Raw genomic sequence first — 17,653 nt, forward strand, 5'->3', positions numbered from 1 at the left:
TTAGTTCTTTCATCATTATATATACCAAAGAGGTTTACAGGTTCATCGGTGACAGGTGCACCCTTTGCTGGTTTGAGGGCCGGACAGATTCCAGCCTCGGCCTCATGAGGTCTCGCGGGCAGACAACCCAGGCAGCAGCCAGAGCCTCGCGGCAGATTCCTCTGGCGGGAACGCTGCCCGGTGGGACATCAACGTGCACTTGCTGTGTCTGGGGACTTGAATCAGTGCTAAACTTGTTCTCCAGACCACTCCTAGTGAAATAAACGCCACTTAATAGGATTGCAAAACTGAGGAGGGCGTAGCTGGGGTTTTGGCGGCCACCCCCAGCTCTTTGAGGGAAAGTCCTTTCTTGCTGCATCTAGCAGGTTAGGACCCAGCTTTCGTTACCACGGGGGGTCGTGAAGTTGTCTCTTTAGCAGATGGAGAGGAGCTAGTGACGACCCTGGCTTTGCAGACAGTTAAGACCGGAGGTGTTGGCCTCTGACGGTCTGTCCCTCCTCCGCCTGCCTGCCAGGCCTGGAGCTCAGGAGGCAGGCCCTGGTGTCGGCAGGGAGATGCTGCCGTCACACCACCTGCGCTGGACGTGACATTCTGCTCTGCTTGAAAGAGCAGGTCCACAAGCAAGTTCCCACCCTGATTTGTAACCCAGGGCGGAAGTCCGCAATTACTTGGGGATCAAAGATGAACTACTTAGGGGCGGGATTTGGCAAGTGATTGACTTTCATCTAGCACTGAGATCTTCAGGTTATTTTTAACTTTATAAATTCAGCAGTGACAGCGCACAGGGAAGAGAATCAGGTTAATGAGGTACAGGCTTTTTGGGTATTCCCGAAAGCTTATTTTGGGTAAAGGCCACGTCGCCGGTTCCCTCAAATTAAGAAACCGTCAAGAGATTTCTTTTTCCATTGCAGGTTTCAAAGCGGGGACTCTGAAATGGAAAATAGGCACTGCACAGAGCAAAGCTATTCTGAAGCAGTGCAAAATGATACATTTCATGAGGGTTTGCAGGCTGGGGCCGAGAATGGCAGTTTACGGAAACGAGGTTGTAGGCGAGCCTGGCAGAGGGCAGAAGGCAGCGCGCCCCGCCAGCCCTTCGTTGTCACAAACTGCTGCACAAGCCTACAAAGTGAACGTTATTAATCCCTTCCACTTACTTAGCACTCTGGGTGATTAACATGATGGGGAAGCATCGCTAAACCAAGCGGTTGTGTTGACAGGTGAGGTTCTGTGGGGTCCCGACTGCAGCTCCGTTTGGTCGCAGCCCCTCTGTGACAGGAAGAGTGAACCACTGTCCCTTCTCTGCACTTCCTTACTGCCTTAGGGAGTTGTGCTCTCCCTCTGCGTTTTGCCTCTGCAGTGACCTGGTGAGGCCAGGCGACCCCAGCCTGTCTGGCACGGTGGGAGAGGCTTGCTCTCTGTGCCCCGCTATGGAAGCCTGACGCCCCGTCCTGGGCTCGGACGACCGGCCATCAGCAGCGGTCCCAAGCGCTTGCTCCTGAGGGTCTGTCCCATAGCTTAAGCTAGGAGAGTAACCTAATGGGGTAATTACTCTTCTTTTTACATGCAGAAATGTTTATTTAAATATTGGATTTTCTTTCACAGAAATTATTTCCAATTCTTAAATAAAACTGTACTTGATTTCACTGTGAACAATAGTATGATTGTGTGGGATTCAGAAACTTTTTAAAAAATATTTATTTATTTATTTGGCTGTGCCGGGTCTTAGTTTCAGCATGCAGGATCTTTTAGTTGTGGCATGCGGGATCTAGTCCCTGACCAGGGATCGAACCCGGGCCCCCTGCATTGGGAGTGCAGAATCTTGACCACTGGACCACCGGGGAAGCCCCCGGAAACTCTTAAGGTCTTTTTGCTTCTGACTAAGAAATGTCCAAAACCTATAGCGTAAAACCAGATGTGTTTTGCCTCCTCGATTCTGTTCTGAAGTCCTACCTCTAACCAGTTTGTCTTGACAAGTTCCTCCAGCCCCCCAGGCTACCATGGAGGTTTATGATGCTTTGGGATGGGAACGTCGGTGCTCTTGACAGCAGGTGTGGAGGTGTCGGGTACTGATGTGGCAGATGGGTCAGTGTATTGACCTGCAGGCCTACCTGGCACATAGAAGCCACTCGCTGTTTGAACCACTGAATCAAGCTGATGTTTGCTTAAAGCATGATTCTTTGGGCATCATTTTGCCTCCAAAACTTTACATTTTAGGTCATGCAGGTTAATTTTCTTTTTTAAGCATTTTGTTTAAGTTCCGCTTGATAAAAAGGGTACTGGGTAGGAGTGGAAAACCACTAGAGCAAAGTTGCTGGTGAATCGTGCTTTAATATCAATAGAAGGTGAACACAGGAGAGTGACAGCAGGCAGGGACAGCGGTGGGGAAGTCGTGACGGAGGCCACCTCCTGCCATGCGGGCCACCAGGTGCTATTGCGTGGCTTTATGCGCTCAGCCCTGGCCCTACCGTGAGAAAAGCTGGAGCGAAGGGTTTTTTCCCCTATGCTGAGTCAGCGCTCAGATTAGCGGGTGGAACTTTCCAGCGGCGCCCGGTTAACAGTGGGGCTGTGGTTCAGGAGGAGCCGGATTCCTCTGTGGCAGGGCAGGTGCTGCACAGTGGGCGAGTCTCATCACCCGAAATTCAGACGGGTGCACACCCCATCCCAGCGGGAGCTCTCGGGACTAGCACACAGACACCAGGGAGGTGCAGGGGGCGTGAGGGGCTTCAGGCTGGATGTTCACTCATGTAACATCTTCCACGCGGACTGGGATGCCGTCCCGAGTCACCGTGATGAGGACCAGGACTCGGGGCGACACGAAGTCTAGCTCAAGCCAAAGAACCTGAAATTGGGACCTGGCAGAGACTGTCTGGGTTTTACTGCTGATAAATGATTACACATTAAACAGAAAATCATGATGGGAACCGCCTCTTCTTAAATATCCCAGCCTTGACGTGCATGTTGTAAAACGCCCGACCTCCGGGACCAGTCCCATGCTAAGCTGGGCGCTCTCTCCATGTGGGGACGTCACCCCCATTTTTCGGTTTGGGTCTGTGAGAATCTTTATTTTTCAGTGGAGGCTCTTCTGCGAGGCTGCTCAGGGTCCGGCTGTTTCTCGGCTCTGAGGTCTTCTCTCTCCTCTCCGAGACACTCACTGGATCGTTCCTAAAGAAACACTTAATGTGAGCTCCTCTCTGCTCCCCTGTCTCCCTGTGTCCCAGCACTAAAATCCACCCAGGCAGAGGCTTTCAGAATGGCAAGCCTTCCGGGAAGGCACCAGCGGGTGATAGAACCTTAACTACATCATCTCCTAAAGGAATCTTTTTTTTTTTTAAATAAATTTATGTATTTATTTATTTTTGGTTGCATTGGGTCTTCGTTGCTGTGCGCGGGCTTTCTCTAGTTGTGGCGAGCGGGGGCTACTCTTCGTTGTGGTGCACGGGCTTCTCATTGCGGTGGCTTCTCTTGTTGCAGAGCACGGGCTCTAGGCGTGCGGGCTTCAGTAGTTGTGGCTCGCGGGCTCAGTAGTTGTGGCGCGTGGGCTCTAGAGCGCAGGCTCAGTAGTTGCGGCGCACGGGCTTAGTTGCTCCACGGCATGTGGGATCTTCCCGGACCAGGGTTCAAACCGGTGTCCCCTGCATTGGCAGGCAGATTCTTAACCACTGCGCCACCAGGGAAGCCCCTCCTAAAGGATTCTTATTCACTTCTGATGACTTTTAGTTGCCAAAACATCAGCAGTGCAGACCATTTCAGTGGCTTGTGGTGACCCTGCTCTTTGAATTGACACCCCCCCCCCCGAAGCATGGTGCCTGGAAGGGTAGGGCTGCTTTCTGCTCTGTCGCCAACCTCGTGGTGGCTCTGGATGCAGCAGACCTCTCCCCGCCCCCAGGCCCTTTTAGCTCTGACTTTCTACAACTCCAGAGAAATATGAAAAGATCAGCCTGTGACAGTGACACATCTGTTATTGCACATTCTCTTCTCCCTCTGGCAATTATTTTGGCAAACACTGTGGCTCCAGTGAGTAGCAATGCTCTCTCACAGGAAGAAATAACCCTCGATCCCTTTTTCTCGAGTCACAGTGGTGTAGGAGCCTGCGCTCTCAGAGGTGTGGGTGGGGCAGGCGGCAACCACGGCTGTCCCTAGTTATAAACCTCACGTCATGTCTATCAGGGTCACATCTGTCATCTATGAGGTCATTTGTTTGAAGGCACTGCCCAGTTTAAGAACCCCTCTGACCCTGTATTTTACACACTGAGGCCCAGCTGAGGCCATAGAGCTGGTCAGTGGCAAGTTGGGACCAAAAGAAAACCGGAGGTCAGTCTTTGTCGCCTGTATTTGTCTCTGAGATTAAATCGTTTGCCCGCTCAGGTTGGAAAGACTCACTTTACCTGGCCTGGGCCTCGCCGTTCACGCCATCATCATGCGTGTTTTGTAGATGGTCTGACGGTTCATCCACAGGGGCCTGAAACCTGCGTGAGAGAAAGCAGTTCCCAGGAATCTGGATGCAGCAGAGCTGGCCCGCTGCGTGTGCTTAGGCTCACTGCACAAACACCAAACTTGAGCAAACACTTTGGGCCTCAAATATTTACCGAGGGCCAGGGCCACGGCAGTGGACGAGAGAGGCTGGGCCCTGCTCTTGTGGGAGACCCGTTCTGCGGGGGGAGACACGCCAAGGTTGGGAAGGAGGCCCAGCGGGACGGATGATGGAGAGTGACAGTGAGGGAGACCCGCTTTCAGTAGGGTGGTTTGGGAAGGCCTCCCTGCTGACGTTCAAGCTGAGACCTGGGTGATGAGGTCCATGGAACAAGGCGAAGCAAGAACATTCCAGGCAGAGGCAGGGAAGTGGCAGCCAGTCTAGCTTCTTTGCGGGACTGAAAGGCCGTTGTGCCTGGGGTGTGGGGAGGGGCCGACGTGGTCAGAGGTGGGCAGAGAGGGTCCCGAAAGGACTTTCAGGCCCCAGCATGATAGGCTTTAGAAAGACCACTGACTGTGACGTGCTGGAGGGGCCAGGGTCAGGGGGTTGACGACGGCGGCTTGGATTGAGGGTCGCAGTGGAGACAAAGCAGGTGGACCAAGACAGTTGAGCCAACAGGACTTGAGGGTGGGTTGGCAATAGGGGTGAAGGAAAGAAAGGAATCCATGTCTCCTGGGCTTTTTACTCGAGCGCCTGGGTGACTGTGACGCCTTCACTGAGATGAAACAGGAGTAGCATGTTCGGGGGGGAGGAAACCAAGTTCGGGGCCATTGTGGGGTTTGAGGTGCCCTGAGACCACCAAGAGGAGACTCTCCCAGGAAGGGGCACTTGGAGATGAGTCTAGAGCTTGGGCAGATCTGTGCTGGGGAGGGGGATTGGGGGTCCTCTGCCATACCATGGGGTTTTAAAGCCAGGAGACTGGGTGAAGCCCCTTAAGGAGAGGGCGTAGGATGAGAATGCCTGGGACTGAGCCCTGGGGAAAACGGACACTTGGGCCTTGAGCCGAGGAGGCAGAGCCCAGCCAAAGAGACTAAGGAGGAACAGCTGGGGGGCCTCCCTGGCGGCCCAGTGGTTAAGACTCCGCGCTCCCAGTGCAGGGGGCCCAGGTTCGATCCCTGGTCAGGGAACTAGATCCCACGTGCATGCCGCAACTAAGAGTTCGTATGCCACGACTAAGCAGCTGGCGAGCCGCAACTAAGACCTGGTGCAACCAAATAAAGATAAATTAAAATAAATAAAAATTTTAAAAAAGGTTCTCTTTCCCTTTAAAAAAAACAAAAGAAGGAACAGCTGGAGGGGCAGGAGGAAAACCAAACCGGGAGTGTGGGGCGTCTCAGAAGCAAAAGAAGAGTGTGATGAAGGTGACAGACAGCCCAGGCTCCCGGGTGCTCTCCGAGGCCAAGGGGTGCAGCCGACAGGTTGCGGATGGTGGGAACAAGAGCAGATTTGGTGGGTGGGGTTGGTGTGAGTTGCCAGCAGTGGGAGGGGAGGAAGCAGAGGGCAGCTCCGGATACCTGGAAAGTGGGCCGTGAAGAAGCGTAGAGGCAGCCTCCCTGCTTGCCCCAAGCCTCCAGGAGCTGGGCTCCTGCCCGAGCTTTCCATTTGCTGACACCAACCACAGATGCCACCTCCCCGCAGAGATGTGACTCTGCCGGGGTGTGGCCCCCTGCAGGCAGGCAGAAGCACCCTACCTGAAGCCAGCTGCCCACCGAAGCAGAGCACACAGAAGGGGAAGGACGCCAGTGGTTAAGAGCACGGCTTAGAACGGGCACACAGCGTGAACAGGCTGGGTAGGCGGCACCAGGATGTCACCTCCACCCAGAGGCCCCCCAGAATAATCCCAATCTCAACTGCTAACACCAGGGGTGAGTTCTGCCTGGTTTTGAGGTTTTATAAATGGAATCACACAGTATCTGGAGTAAACTGCTTAGTAAATGTCAGCTTAGGAGGACACTGTAACTAGTCCTGGCTGGTCAGGGATTTGATCAAAATTGTGCAAAAGGTATGATGAGTGCAACCTCTCAGTGTGACATGTTAAAATAGTCACTTTAAAGGTGGCTTGGCAGTTCTGGATTAATACAGCAATTGCACACACACACACACACACACACACACACTCTAATTTTCCTTCTTCCCCAAACTCATTAAAACTAGTAAAGGGACCAAAACAATGAGGGGGAAAAAAACCTCTCCAGGTTGACAGCAGGAAAGGATAACAGCAAAATTTTGGAACTGGAGAGCATGTAGACAATGGTCACTAATTCAGCAGACCTGAGCGGCTGAGGCCCGACCAGTTCCCACCACAGAATCCTCAGGGGGCCCAGGCACGGGCAGCCCCGATGCCTCTGCAAGCAGGAGGGTGGGACTGAAATAGGACGATGAAGGTCAAGATCCCTACCTCCGAACCGCTGCCCCCACCCCCAATACTGAAGGGTTAGTCTCTGGGAGGGTGCGACCCACCGTGAGAACTACTGAAGGACAGAAAATCAGCTGTGCATACAGATACTCCATACGGTGACCTTCCAGGAAGGAAACTGGGCAAAGATCTAAAACTGACGTTGGGGCATCAAAAGTAAGATAAAGCAAAACAAAAAACGCTGCCCACCCAGATCCCTTACACTGAAGCACCGCCCATGTGCTCAGAGCTTCCAGCCTGCTCTCCCCAACCCCAACTCCTAACATGAACAGGTGATCAAAGACTTCCTGACAGCTGAGAAAAGCCTTTAACAGGGAAGGTAGAAACCTACATAAACAAAAAGTAACTTGGAGGAAACAGACTTCAGGGAGAAGGAAACTTAAAAAAACAAAAGCAAAAAAACATCTATCAGCCCCCAAAGGGGTAAGATATTCTGTCCATGAAACAACAGAATGCTGTGTAATAAGAGCAGTCAGGGTACCAAAAACACCTCTTTGGAAATGAAAAACAATTTAAAACATTTAAAAGAGCTCTTGGAAATCTTCTTCAAAAATGAAGAACTAAATAGAAGAGTCAGAAGATAAGAGAGGAAATCTCCCAGAAAGTACAGCAAAAAGATGAAGAGGTGGAAAACAAGACTGAAAAGAGATGGTAAATCAGAGGGCCAGCCCCAGAAGGCCAATACCCAGTAAGAATTCCAGAAAGAGAAAAAGTGGAGAAAATCAACTAACCAGTTCAAGAAGAAATATGCCCAAACAAGGACATGAATTTCCAGATTGAAAGGACCCACCGGTACCCAATGGATAGAATTAGACCCTCACCAATGTGAAATTTCAGAACACTGGGAGCAGAGAAGATTCCACCAGCTTCTGAAGAGAGAATAAGTGGGGACTTCCCCAGTGGTCCAGGGGGTAAGACGCTGTGCTCCCAATGCAGGGGGCCCAGGTTCGATCCCTGGTTGGGGAACTAGATCCCGCATGCATGCTGCAACTAAGAGTTCACATACTGCAACTAAGAAGTCCGCATGCTGCAACTAAAGATCCCACATACCGCAGCTAAAGATCCCACGTGCTGCAACTAAGACCCGGCACAGCCGAAATAAATAAATATTAAAATAAATAAATAAAGAGAATAAGTGGGTCACATTATAAGGATTAGGAATCAGAATGCCTTCAAACTTCTCAAAGACAGCCTTGGAAGCCAGAAGACAATAGAGTGATGCCTTCGAAGGAAAATCATTTCCAATTTAGAATTTCCATCTAGAATTCAATACCCAGCAAAACTATCAGTCAAGTGCAAAGGCAGAATAAAGATATCGCAGCCTTGCGCTGTTCAAAACATGCCCCTTCTCTGTACCCTTTCTCAAGGAGCTGCTTGGGGGATGGGCTCCACCAAACCATGAAAGAGGACATGTGTCATATGGGAATCAGGAGATCTCACTTTGGAGTGAGGCAAATGGAGTCCCCTGGAGGGTGGTGGAGGGAGAGGCCAGGTTGACCACTGTGTAGCAGCCCTACAGGGCAACCACCCTGGGGCGCAGACTTGAGAGGCAGGCACATTGAGGACCTGCCACCAAAAATCCTCTGCCACTGTAACACCTCCAGTGCCCAAGTATGGTGCTGAGAGCCTGGTCCAGGTTCCTATCTAGACTTGGCTTAACCATGTACTGGGGAAGTTCTCTTTCCTCTGTGTCCTGCTGTCTGGATCAGCTAAGGACCCTCATTACACCCCCAAGGTGTAAAGAGATGGGCAGTTGTGTGCAGAAAAAAAGCAGAAACTCAGAGCAGCGTGCTCATTCTGTGTTTTGGCAGATGTCCAGCACCTGGTCCTCCCAGATGCCCTGATTAAACCTTCACGACCTGGCCCACTGACTTCCCTGAAAGGGGCTCTTCCAGAGGTGTGGCACCTTTCCCACGCCCATTCTGAAGTGTCTTGGTTCCCCCGGAACACTCCCTGGTCTCACCTGGGCTCTAGCCGCTCCTTCACCTTGGCAATGGAGCGGACGTAGGGCGTGATCTGCTTGGTGATGGTGGTCAGGTAGGCATTCTCCTGCTTCAGCTGGAGGAGGTCATGGAGCTGGGCTGTGGGGGCCCAGGCCAGAGCGTTAGGTCTTGTTGGCTTCAAATTCTTACTCTCCAGCCTTGAACCATCTAAATAACCCAACTATTTCAGTGATTACCTCTAAGTAAAGAGTGAGGCAAGACTCGTGAAGGCATCCTACTTACTGAATCCTGATCTCAGATATATCATTTGGGGGCCGGTTAGCAGCTGTGAGGCAAAGGCAAGAGCTGGGGGGAAGAGCACGGGGGTTCGTATCTGGTTAGTGGGTAACTGGCTTCCTGCCCCTGAAAGCATGTGGATTAGCTCCAGGGCAGGGGTGTGCCCAGCAGCTGCCCGGGACCTTCATAAATCTCCTGCTCGTTAGCCACGCGCTGGTAGGATTCCTCCCAAATCTGAAAGAGAAAGTAAGTTGGATACTGCACGTGGCCGTGAGTTGGAATTTCCCTTGGCAGCATTTCTGTCCTCTAGCTACTCAGAGCCATAGGACACTCCCAGCCAGTTCACGTGGTTCCAGGCAGCAAAGGCCCAGGTTCCAGAGCCTGCCACACGAGGGACTCCTGGGGCACCAGGCCAAGGTCCCCCCCCGCTTCCTGTCTTGGGGTAGCCCATGTACATGCTGACAGGTGGGGCTGCAGGGGAGGGAGGTTCCTCGGGAAGGGCTACCTCCTGGAAGACTGCTCTCATGCCCTCCACGGAAGCATACTCCAAGGCAATCTGTGTGTCCACCTGCAGGGACTTGTGCAGGATATCACCCATGATCTCGGCCTTGATGAGCGAGTGGTGCTTGGTGAGGTCCCGGTGCAGCTCCTGTACCTGGTCCTTCAGGTTCTGCATCTCTGCCTGCAGGCGCTGGGGGGAGAGACCGCGTGAGTGCCTGTGTTTCCTGCAGGCTGGGTGCACTGCGGGGGCCTCGGTGGAGGGACGGCTTGCAGGCCAGGTGGCCAGGACTAGATTTGGCCACTGCACCTTGGTGAGAAGGGGTGGGGCCTTTCCCAGCTGGCAGGTCCCTGGCCCCCTCACCCGGTAGGAGTTCTCAAAGTGGCGGCAGTGTTCCGTGAAGGGTGAATCGTTGCCCTCTGCCAGCAGCACCTTGGTGCTGATGGACCGGTGCAGCGTGGGCTTTTGGACCGGTGACCCCAACATCTTTCCCACGGGGGAAGGGCAGCTGGGCCCCATCAGCACCTTGGGGCCCGAGCCCCCTGCTAGCCTGGGGAGAGAACTAGTGTGGATGTAGACGTAGGGGGTCCAGAGGGTCTTCCCCTCCCCCAGCCTCCCAGCGCGTTCTCAGCCCTCTCACCCCAGGCTGCACACCACAGCCACGCAGGGGCTCTGAAAACACCTGACGCAAGGCTGTGTACACCCAAGACCAATGACATCAGCAGGGTATTTTTAAAAATCCTGAGGGTGATGCCAATGTGCAGAAGAGTCCACCAGGATGTCCTCAGGGATGTCCACCAGGATGTCCTCAGGCAGTTATGTTCACCCACACACACTCGACCTTGCAAATCTGGCCTGATGCCCAGTATCCCTTGCCTGGGGCCCTGGAGCTCTTAGCAGACATATCCAGCTTAGGCATTTCTCCTAACTCCCCCGGGGGTCTCCAGCTCTCTAGACTGGGTTCCCCCCCCCCCGGAAGTCAGACCCCCTGCGGCTTCTGGCGACCCAGGTCCCACCCTAAGCTACCCCTTCCTTTCAGGGCTTAGACACCCCAGTCCGGGTGCAGCGGCGGCGGTTGGGGGCGCCCCTGAGTCCCTCTGTCCACCCCTGGCCTGGCTCCACTCCAGGTCAGCCAAGGGCTTCCGATCCAGGGCGGCCCCGACGGCTGTTTCCAGGCTGGGCGGACTCTCCCTCCCGCGTGGACGTCTTTGGAGCCCAGACGCGGCGCGGGGAGCTCGGCGAGCTGGGAAGGGCGGCCCCCACCCCAACGGGGACCTTGTGCCCGCACCCCCTTCCCGGTCCCGGCGCCCCTGCGGCTCACGTGCTGGTACCGCCCCCGGCACCCGCCGCCCGGCGCGGTCCCAGCAGCAGCAGCGGCTCCAGGCAGCGCGCGAACTCGGCGCGGTGGTCGCTGGCGATCTGGGTGGGGGGGGGGGGGGCGGACGAGCTCGTGAGGCAGCTCCATACTCCGCGGGCCTCCGCCCCGGCCCGGCGCACCCCGCCCACCCCGCGGCCCCGCCCACCTTGCTGCTCTGAGCCGGCCGTAGGCGATGTGGCCGCGTGACGATGCCCTGCAGCCTCTCCACCAGCTCCTGCGCTCAGGTGGGTGGGGGCGTGGGGGTGACAGGGAGGCGGGAGGACCCGAGGGCGCGTCCGTCTTTAGGACTTCACCTGCCATCCAATCCTCCACACCACCCCTGCCCCCAAATCCACAGGAAAGCCTGGGGGGTCTGGACTCCAGGCGACACCCTGCACCTCGGGGGAGCAGGCTTATGCCCCCTCCTAAGGCTTTGCTGTCCTCTTATTTTTTTGTTTATTTTTTGGCCGCGCTTTGCGTGGCTTGCGGGATCTTAGTTCCCCGACCAGCAAGGATTGAACCGGCTGGAGTCCTAACCATTGGACCGCCAGGGAATTCCCTGATGTCCTCTTAAAAGGGGTTCAGGTAGCCCCTAAATGTTTTGTAGATGATGGTGTGGAAGAGGGGGCCACCCAAAGACCCTCTAGTCCAGCCTCCAGGTAACAGGCTGCCCAGCCCTGAGGTGGGGGGCTCTGGTGTGCAGGGTGGGTTCCTGGTGGGGAGGGGGGAGACACAGAAGCTGTGGGCACTCACATAGCCCAGGTCCAGGAACTCAGCCTTGTTGGCCAAGCTGAGGAAGGAAGAGCAGATGACCAGGTGGACCTGCGAGAGGGACACTGCTCAGTGCCTGGGCTGGGTGCCCGGCCCTGCGCCCCCAGCTCCCCTTACCTGCAGGGTGGGCAGCAGAGTAGCCAAATGGGAGAGCTGCTCCTTGAAGGCCTTGTCCTTTTCTTCATACTGGCTGGGGGAGGAGCAGGCAGCCTCATCTCCAAGGGGAGGGCTGCCCACCCCCACTTGGGGGGCGGGCTCAGAACTGGGTGGTTCCATCTCCCCACCAGCTTTGTGCATCCTTCCTTGACACCCCTTCCCTGAGCCCTGAGCCCCGAGCCACGTTTTCCTCCTCACCGGTAGACACCTGGATGTCTTGCTCTCCAGGGTGGGCCGGGGCCTGCCCAGGCCCAGGCTATGAGACAGGTGTCTGGAGGTCAAGGGGCAGGGGATGGAGAGCCCGCCACCACTCACCTCTGCACCGCCTGCAGCAGCAGCGCTTTCCTCTCTGCCAGTTTGTCCTGGGAGGGAAGGTCTGCTACTGACCGGGCAGACTCGGCCCTGCCACCTCCCAGCACTCTCCCAGTCCCCTGGGCCCCAGCCACACAGCCGCTTAGGCTGGCTCTCTCTCCAGCCCACCAGCCCTGCTGCCCGAGCCACCTCCTTCTTGCATCTCACTGCCTGAGAGCCCTGGTGCCCTCACCTTAAATGTCACCTCCTGGGGGAAGTCTTCCCTGACCCCCTCTCACCACCAGCGCCAGCCTGGGGCAGGCCCGTGCTCCACCTCTAGAACTCTCCTGGCAACTACGATTAAGTAACTTGTGAACGTAGCTCAATGCTCGCTGCCCTGCTACACTGGAAACTCCACGAGGGCCCCGGGGGGGAGGGGCCTGCCCTGTGTCCCGGGACCGGTCCTGGCTGGTAAGCGTGCTCAGCCTGTGGCTGTCTAGTTCCCCTACCCCTCACCTGCATGCTGCCGAAGAGGGCGTGGATGGCGGCCTCCTCATCCGCCGCGCTGCGTCGCACCTCGTCCACCATCGCCTGCAGCAGTGCGATGGCCTCCCGTGTGGCGGTCTGCAGGGCCTTCACCGCCTGGGGACAGGGCGGCCTCAGCCTTGTGGGCGCGCGTTCCCAACCCCCGCCCCGGCGCGCCGGGCACCCCGCGCTCACCAGCATCGCCTGCTGCAGCCGCTCGCAGCCTTGCACGTACGCCGACTCGAGGTCCACGCAGTGAGCCCGGCTCTCCCTACGGGGAGCCCGCGGATGAGCCCTGCTCCGGCCCACCCTCCAGCCCCCTCCCCTCCCGCGCCCTCTACCCACCCCTGCATGTCCCGGAAGCAGCGGATGCACAGCAGCGACTTCCTGTCGGTGGAGAACATGATGTAGGGCTCGGCGTGCAGTGCTGCGGCGGGGGGCGGGGAGGGGGACGGCGGTGAGGGCTCCGGCCGGTGCCCGCCCCCATCCCCGCCCAGCGCTGGTCCCCATCGGCACGCCGCACTCACTGCACTTCTGGAGCACGTCGCGGCTGCGCTGGCCCAAGGCCACGATGTCGTGGCGCGCGAACATGCGTGCCCTGTGCGTCTCATCGCGGCAGCGCGCGCACAGCGGCTGCCCGCACGTGTTGCAGAAGTACGTGGTCTCTGCGTCCTGCAGACAGAGCTCGGGCTCAACCCGCCCGTGAACTGGGAGCCTGATCCCCATCACAGCCCGCGAGGGAACCGCAGCCTCCGCACGTCGCGGCTGTGCGTCTCGGTCCCAGCCTGGGGCAGGCACGCGGTCACATGCAGCCCTTTCATGTAACCCCAACGCGCAGCGCTCTCATGTACCCAGTTTACAGACGAGAATATTGAGGCTCAGAGAGTAGGTAAGTAGGTCCAGTAAGGGGCAGGTACCCAGGACCGTCTTGCGGAGGGGGTTACATGGGGTTGTGGGGAGGGCAGGCACTGCATTTGCAAAACATTTCACCTATAACAAAAACGTGTGTGTACGCCTGTGCGTGTGTGAAGCCCCCCTTGGCACCCTCAATAGTAGCCACATGGATGCCCACCCCGGCCATCTGGAGTGGGAACTTGGCTGGGAGGAGAAAAGGAGTGAAGACCTGCAGGTGCCCTTCCCCAGGGCTGAGAGTCCAGGGCACTGACCCCAGCAATGGCTATGAAAGCACAGACCCCCAACTTCCTACGTTGGCACTCAAGGCCATTTCCTCCCCACGCTCTCCCTACCTCCAGCCCCTCACCTCCTGCTGGTTATCTCTGTACTTCTGCGTAGCACATATTCTAGAACTTGCCCGCCCTCCCAGACCTTTTGCTCCTGCAGGGACATCCTCCTGGGATTTGGAACACCTGGTCCAGCCTCCACAGGCCAGAGAGAGTCTCGCGTGCCCTTCACTGTCCAGCTTGAAGCCTGGCCTCTGCTCCCTGGTCTTTCAGGATCACCCCTCCCCAACGGCACAATGTCCTCACTTCCCCTTGGGCTGTTGATAGCTGCTCACAGCTACCCAGGTAGCAGCGGACCCCAGAGGGCTGGCCTAGGCCTGTGCCCTGGCATGCCCTTCCTGTTCCAATTCACAACTGTGTTCTGAGTTGGGGACCAGTAAGCTCCCCCCAAATCGAAATAGCCTTAACCCCTGTAACTATCTTGGTGTTGGCCCAAGGCAGTTGTTTTGGACCTCAGTCTCCACACCAGTAAAATGGGGCCCACATTCTGGATACAGGGTGCCTTAGAGAGGCGTTGGAGAATGCGCTGATGGGTGATCCTCTGATGACATGGCGCACACTGCAAGCGTCAGGACAGTGCAACCTGGCACCCTCCGCTCCCCACCCCACCCCCAGGCGCCCCTGCCTGCTTGCCGCACTCCTGGTCGCAGTTGGCACAGCGCACCACCTCCATACCATCCCCTGAGCTGTCCACCAGGAACTGCAACAGCCGATCCACCGGAGGCAGCCCGCTGGGGCCCTTCACCACCGTCTGGTGTCTGTGGAGAAGCTCCAGCCAACATCCAGAGGCCCCTTCCCTAAGGCTCCCTACCCGATTCCTACTCCATACATTCCAGGCTGGAGCTAAAAATAGGGCGGCGGGAGGTGGGATGCCTGCAGGCCTGACGTCTATAAATATCTCAGCCAGTGCTCTCTCTGACCCCGTCCCTTTCCAGTCCTAGGGGAATCTTGGGATGGGGTTGGCGACTCAGGGTGTCAAAGGCAGAAGGCTCCCCTCAACCCCCTCTCACGGCATTGGGCAAGTTTAGGGCCACCCCGGGTAACTTGAGCCAACATAACCCGCTTGTGTTGACTGAAGACTTCAGGACCCCCAAGTGAGTTACTGGGAGTGTCCAGACGCTGAGCTGAGATCCCCTACTCCAGCAGCATTGAATCCGACAGCACGCGTACTCTAGCCCGCCCTTGCCCCCTGACTTTCTGTGGGAGGCCTTGGGCCATAACCCCAGGTCTCAGTTACCCCATCTGTAAAATGGGCCGGAGCCTTCACGTTCTCTGGCGGAGAGGTGCAGGCTGTGTGCAGCCTCTCCCAGCCGTCTCCACAGGGAGTCAGAGCCCTGCCCTCCCAGCACCTAGGTCCCTGCCCAGCGGGGCCAGTCTCCCGTCTTCCGGGGCTCGAGGCACTCACTGGCACAGCGGGCAGGCGAGGCGGCCGTCGGCGGTGCGGCCGCGCAGGCAGCCGGCGCAGAAGTCGTGGAAGCAGTCCAGCAGGCAGGGGTGCTCGTACTGCGCGCGGCACAGCGAGCACACGAGCGGGGGGCCGCTCGCCGCGTCCAGGGCGCCCGGGCCCTCCAGGGGCGCAAAGATAGCTCCCGACATCTTCGGGCACGGCGCAGGAGGGCGGCGGGGCGCCCGCGGCCCCTCTGCCCCGGCGCCGCCTCCCTCCTACCTGGCCCGCTGGACCCCGCGCGGCGTCCAGCGGTCGTGGAGCGGGGAGCAGCGAGCAGCGAGGGCCCGGGGCTGGGGGCTGGAGCGCCGGGCGCGGGGAGAACGGGCAGGAGGCGCGCGGAGGGGCCAGACCCTGTGCCGCCGCCCTCCCCGCCTCTCCACGGCAGCCCTGGAAGGTCAGTCGGTGCCTCCTACCCAACGCCCAGCCTCCCCGGGCCTCCCCCTCTCCCACCTCCCCTCACCCCCACCCCCACCCCCACCCCAGGAATTCCCCTCCCGGTGTCCTCTGGGTGACCCGCAGCCGACACCCCTTCTGCGCCGGGCGCTCCCAGGCTCGCGCGCGGTGCCCCCGTCCACCTTCCCGAGGCTGGCGCCGGCTGCCTCGCGCCAAAAACCTGGACGGATCTCGGCGCTCGCCGCCGCTGTGACCCAGGGCTCCGGTTACGGCCACGGCCGCGGCCACTGCACCCCTCGCCCGGAGGAGGAGAGGCGGCAACGCGCGGCTGGAAAGGACCCCGCCGGGCAAGGGTTCGAGGTTCGGACTGGACCCCGCCCGCGGTGACAGAGCCCGGAGCCCGGAGACGCGGGAGCGCCGCGCAGAGCGGGGCCCGAGGACCCTGGCTGCGGGCTCCTCAGGGGCGTACGGCCCCGCTGGCTAGGCCAGCTCTGCGCGGTCGGATTTGGGCCGGGACAGGAGTGGGTCCGCGAGGCCCCATTTCCTCAATGGGCAGTCGAGGGCGCCCGAGAGCAGCAGCCGCCCCTCCCTCCCGCAGACACTCCAGTTCTTGGGAGAGCATGTGAGAGGGCTTGGAAGCCCAGGGCTGCCTTTGGCAGGCTGGGTCTCTCGGCCAAGTTTCTGACCTCTGAGAGCCTCAGAGCTGGGGTAGAATAGGGCAGCCGCCCGGTGATGAGGTGAGACTTCAGTGAAGTGAAACGCACATCCTAAGCTTCCAAAATAATTAAGGCCCCACGCCCATCATCAGCGAGTTCCCAAGGTAGGTTTGGGTGGGAGAGTGATAGAGGAAGCTCTGAGCCTTTCCAGCTGGGCCCCCTCTGCCCTTCTTAGCCTGGCAAGTGCTTGTTTCACCCAGTGTCATTTCCTCCAGCGTGCCCGCCTTCTCTGCACATGTCACCCTGAGCTCCAGGAAAGCGGCCCCTGTAGCTGTCCCTCCTGAAATCAGAGTCAGGCCCACAGCCTGACCCATAGAAGGTGCTCAATAAAATCTTACTAATCAGGGACTTCCCTGGTGCCACAGTGGTTAAGAATCCGCCTGCCAATTCAGGGCACACGGGTTCGATCCCTGGCCCAGGAAGATCCCACATGCCGCAGAGCAACAAAGACCGTGGACCACAACTGCTGAGCCTGCACTCTAGAGACTGCAAGCCACAACTACTGAAGCCCGCGTGCCCTAGAGCCCATGCTCCACAACAAGAGAAGACACCGCAATGAGAAGCCCGTGCACCACAACGACGAGTAGCCCCCGCTTGTCGCAACTAGAGAAAGCCCGCGTGCAGCAACAAAGACCCAACGCAGCCAAAAGTAAAATAGATAAATTTTTTTAAAAAGTTATAAAAACCAATCTTACTAACTAGAAAAAACTAGGAGATAATACTCCAGCTGTTTTTTTTTTTTAATAAATTTATTTATTTATTTTTGGCTGCGTTGGGTCTTCGTTGCTGCGCGCGGGCTTTCTCTAGTTGCGGTGAGCGGGGGCTTTTCTTCGTTGCGGTGCGTGGGCTTCTCATTGCGGTGGCTTCTCTTGTTGCGGAGCACAGGCTCTAGGCACGTGGGTTTCAGTAGTTGTGGCTCGCGGGCTCTAGAGCGCAAGCTCACTAGTTGTGGCTCACGGGCTTAGTTGCTCCGCGGCATGTGGGATCTTCCCGGACCAGGGACCGAACCCGTATCCCCTGCACTGGCAGGTGGATTCTTAACCACTGCGCCACCAGGGAAGCCCCCTCCAGCTGGGTTTTGAAGGATGAGTAGAAGTTTGCCAGGGGAAGAAAGGAAGTGAATTCTAGGCAGGAACTACCTATTCTTTTAA

The 17,653-nt window shown here is 57.4% G+C and overlaps 1 protein-coding gene across 14 annotated transcripts; it reads right to left on the bottom strand.

Moving 5' to 3' along the window:
- Positions 1 to 34: 34 nt before the first annotated feature.
- On the bottom strand, positions 35 to 15,846 carry RNF207 (ring finger protein 207; the record flags this gene model as incomplete). Of its 14 annotated transcripts, none has more annotated exons than XM_082398725.1 (17): positions 15,352 to 15,845; positions 14,572 to 14,704; positions 13,233 to 13,377; positions 13,051 to 13,132; positions 12,901 to 12,976; positions 12,697 to 12,822; positions 12,205 to 12,251; positions 11,851 to 11,923; positions 11,716 to 11,784; positions 11,129 to 11,197; positions 10,927 to 11,024; positions 9,969 to 10,167; positions 9,612 to 9,797; positions 9,289 to 9,340; positions 8,851 to 9,037; positions 4,386 to 4,466; positions 35 to 251 (listed from the first exon to the last, which is right to left on the bottom strand). In XM_082398725.1, exons 1-17 carry the CDS (start codon positions 15,540 to 15,542, stop codon positions 35 to 37), a joined length of 2,031 nt encoding a protein of 676 aa, XP_082254851.1. In that variant the 5' UTR covers positions 15,543 to 15,845. The 14 variants fall into 14 exon arrangements, 11 of the variants coding, with proteins under 11 accessions (XP_082254851.1, XP_082254849.1, XP_082254852.1 ...); XM_082398723.1 differs by having other exon boundaries at positions 9,915 to 10,167; XM_082398726.1 differs by having other exon boundaries at positions 8,851 to 8,968; positions 9,969 to 10,155; positions 15,352 to 15,844.
- Between the last annotated feature and the right edge of the window lie 1,807 nt (positions 15,847 to 17,653).

Source organism: Balaenoptera borealis, assembly GCF_965194805.1.
Source record: "Balaenoptera borealis genome assembly, chromosome: 1".
NCBI classification, from domain to species: Eukaryota; Metazoa; Chordata; class Mammalia; order Artiodactyla; family Balaenopteridae; genus Balaenoptera; species Balaenoptera borealis.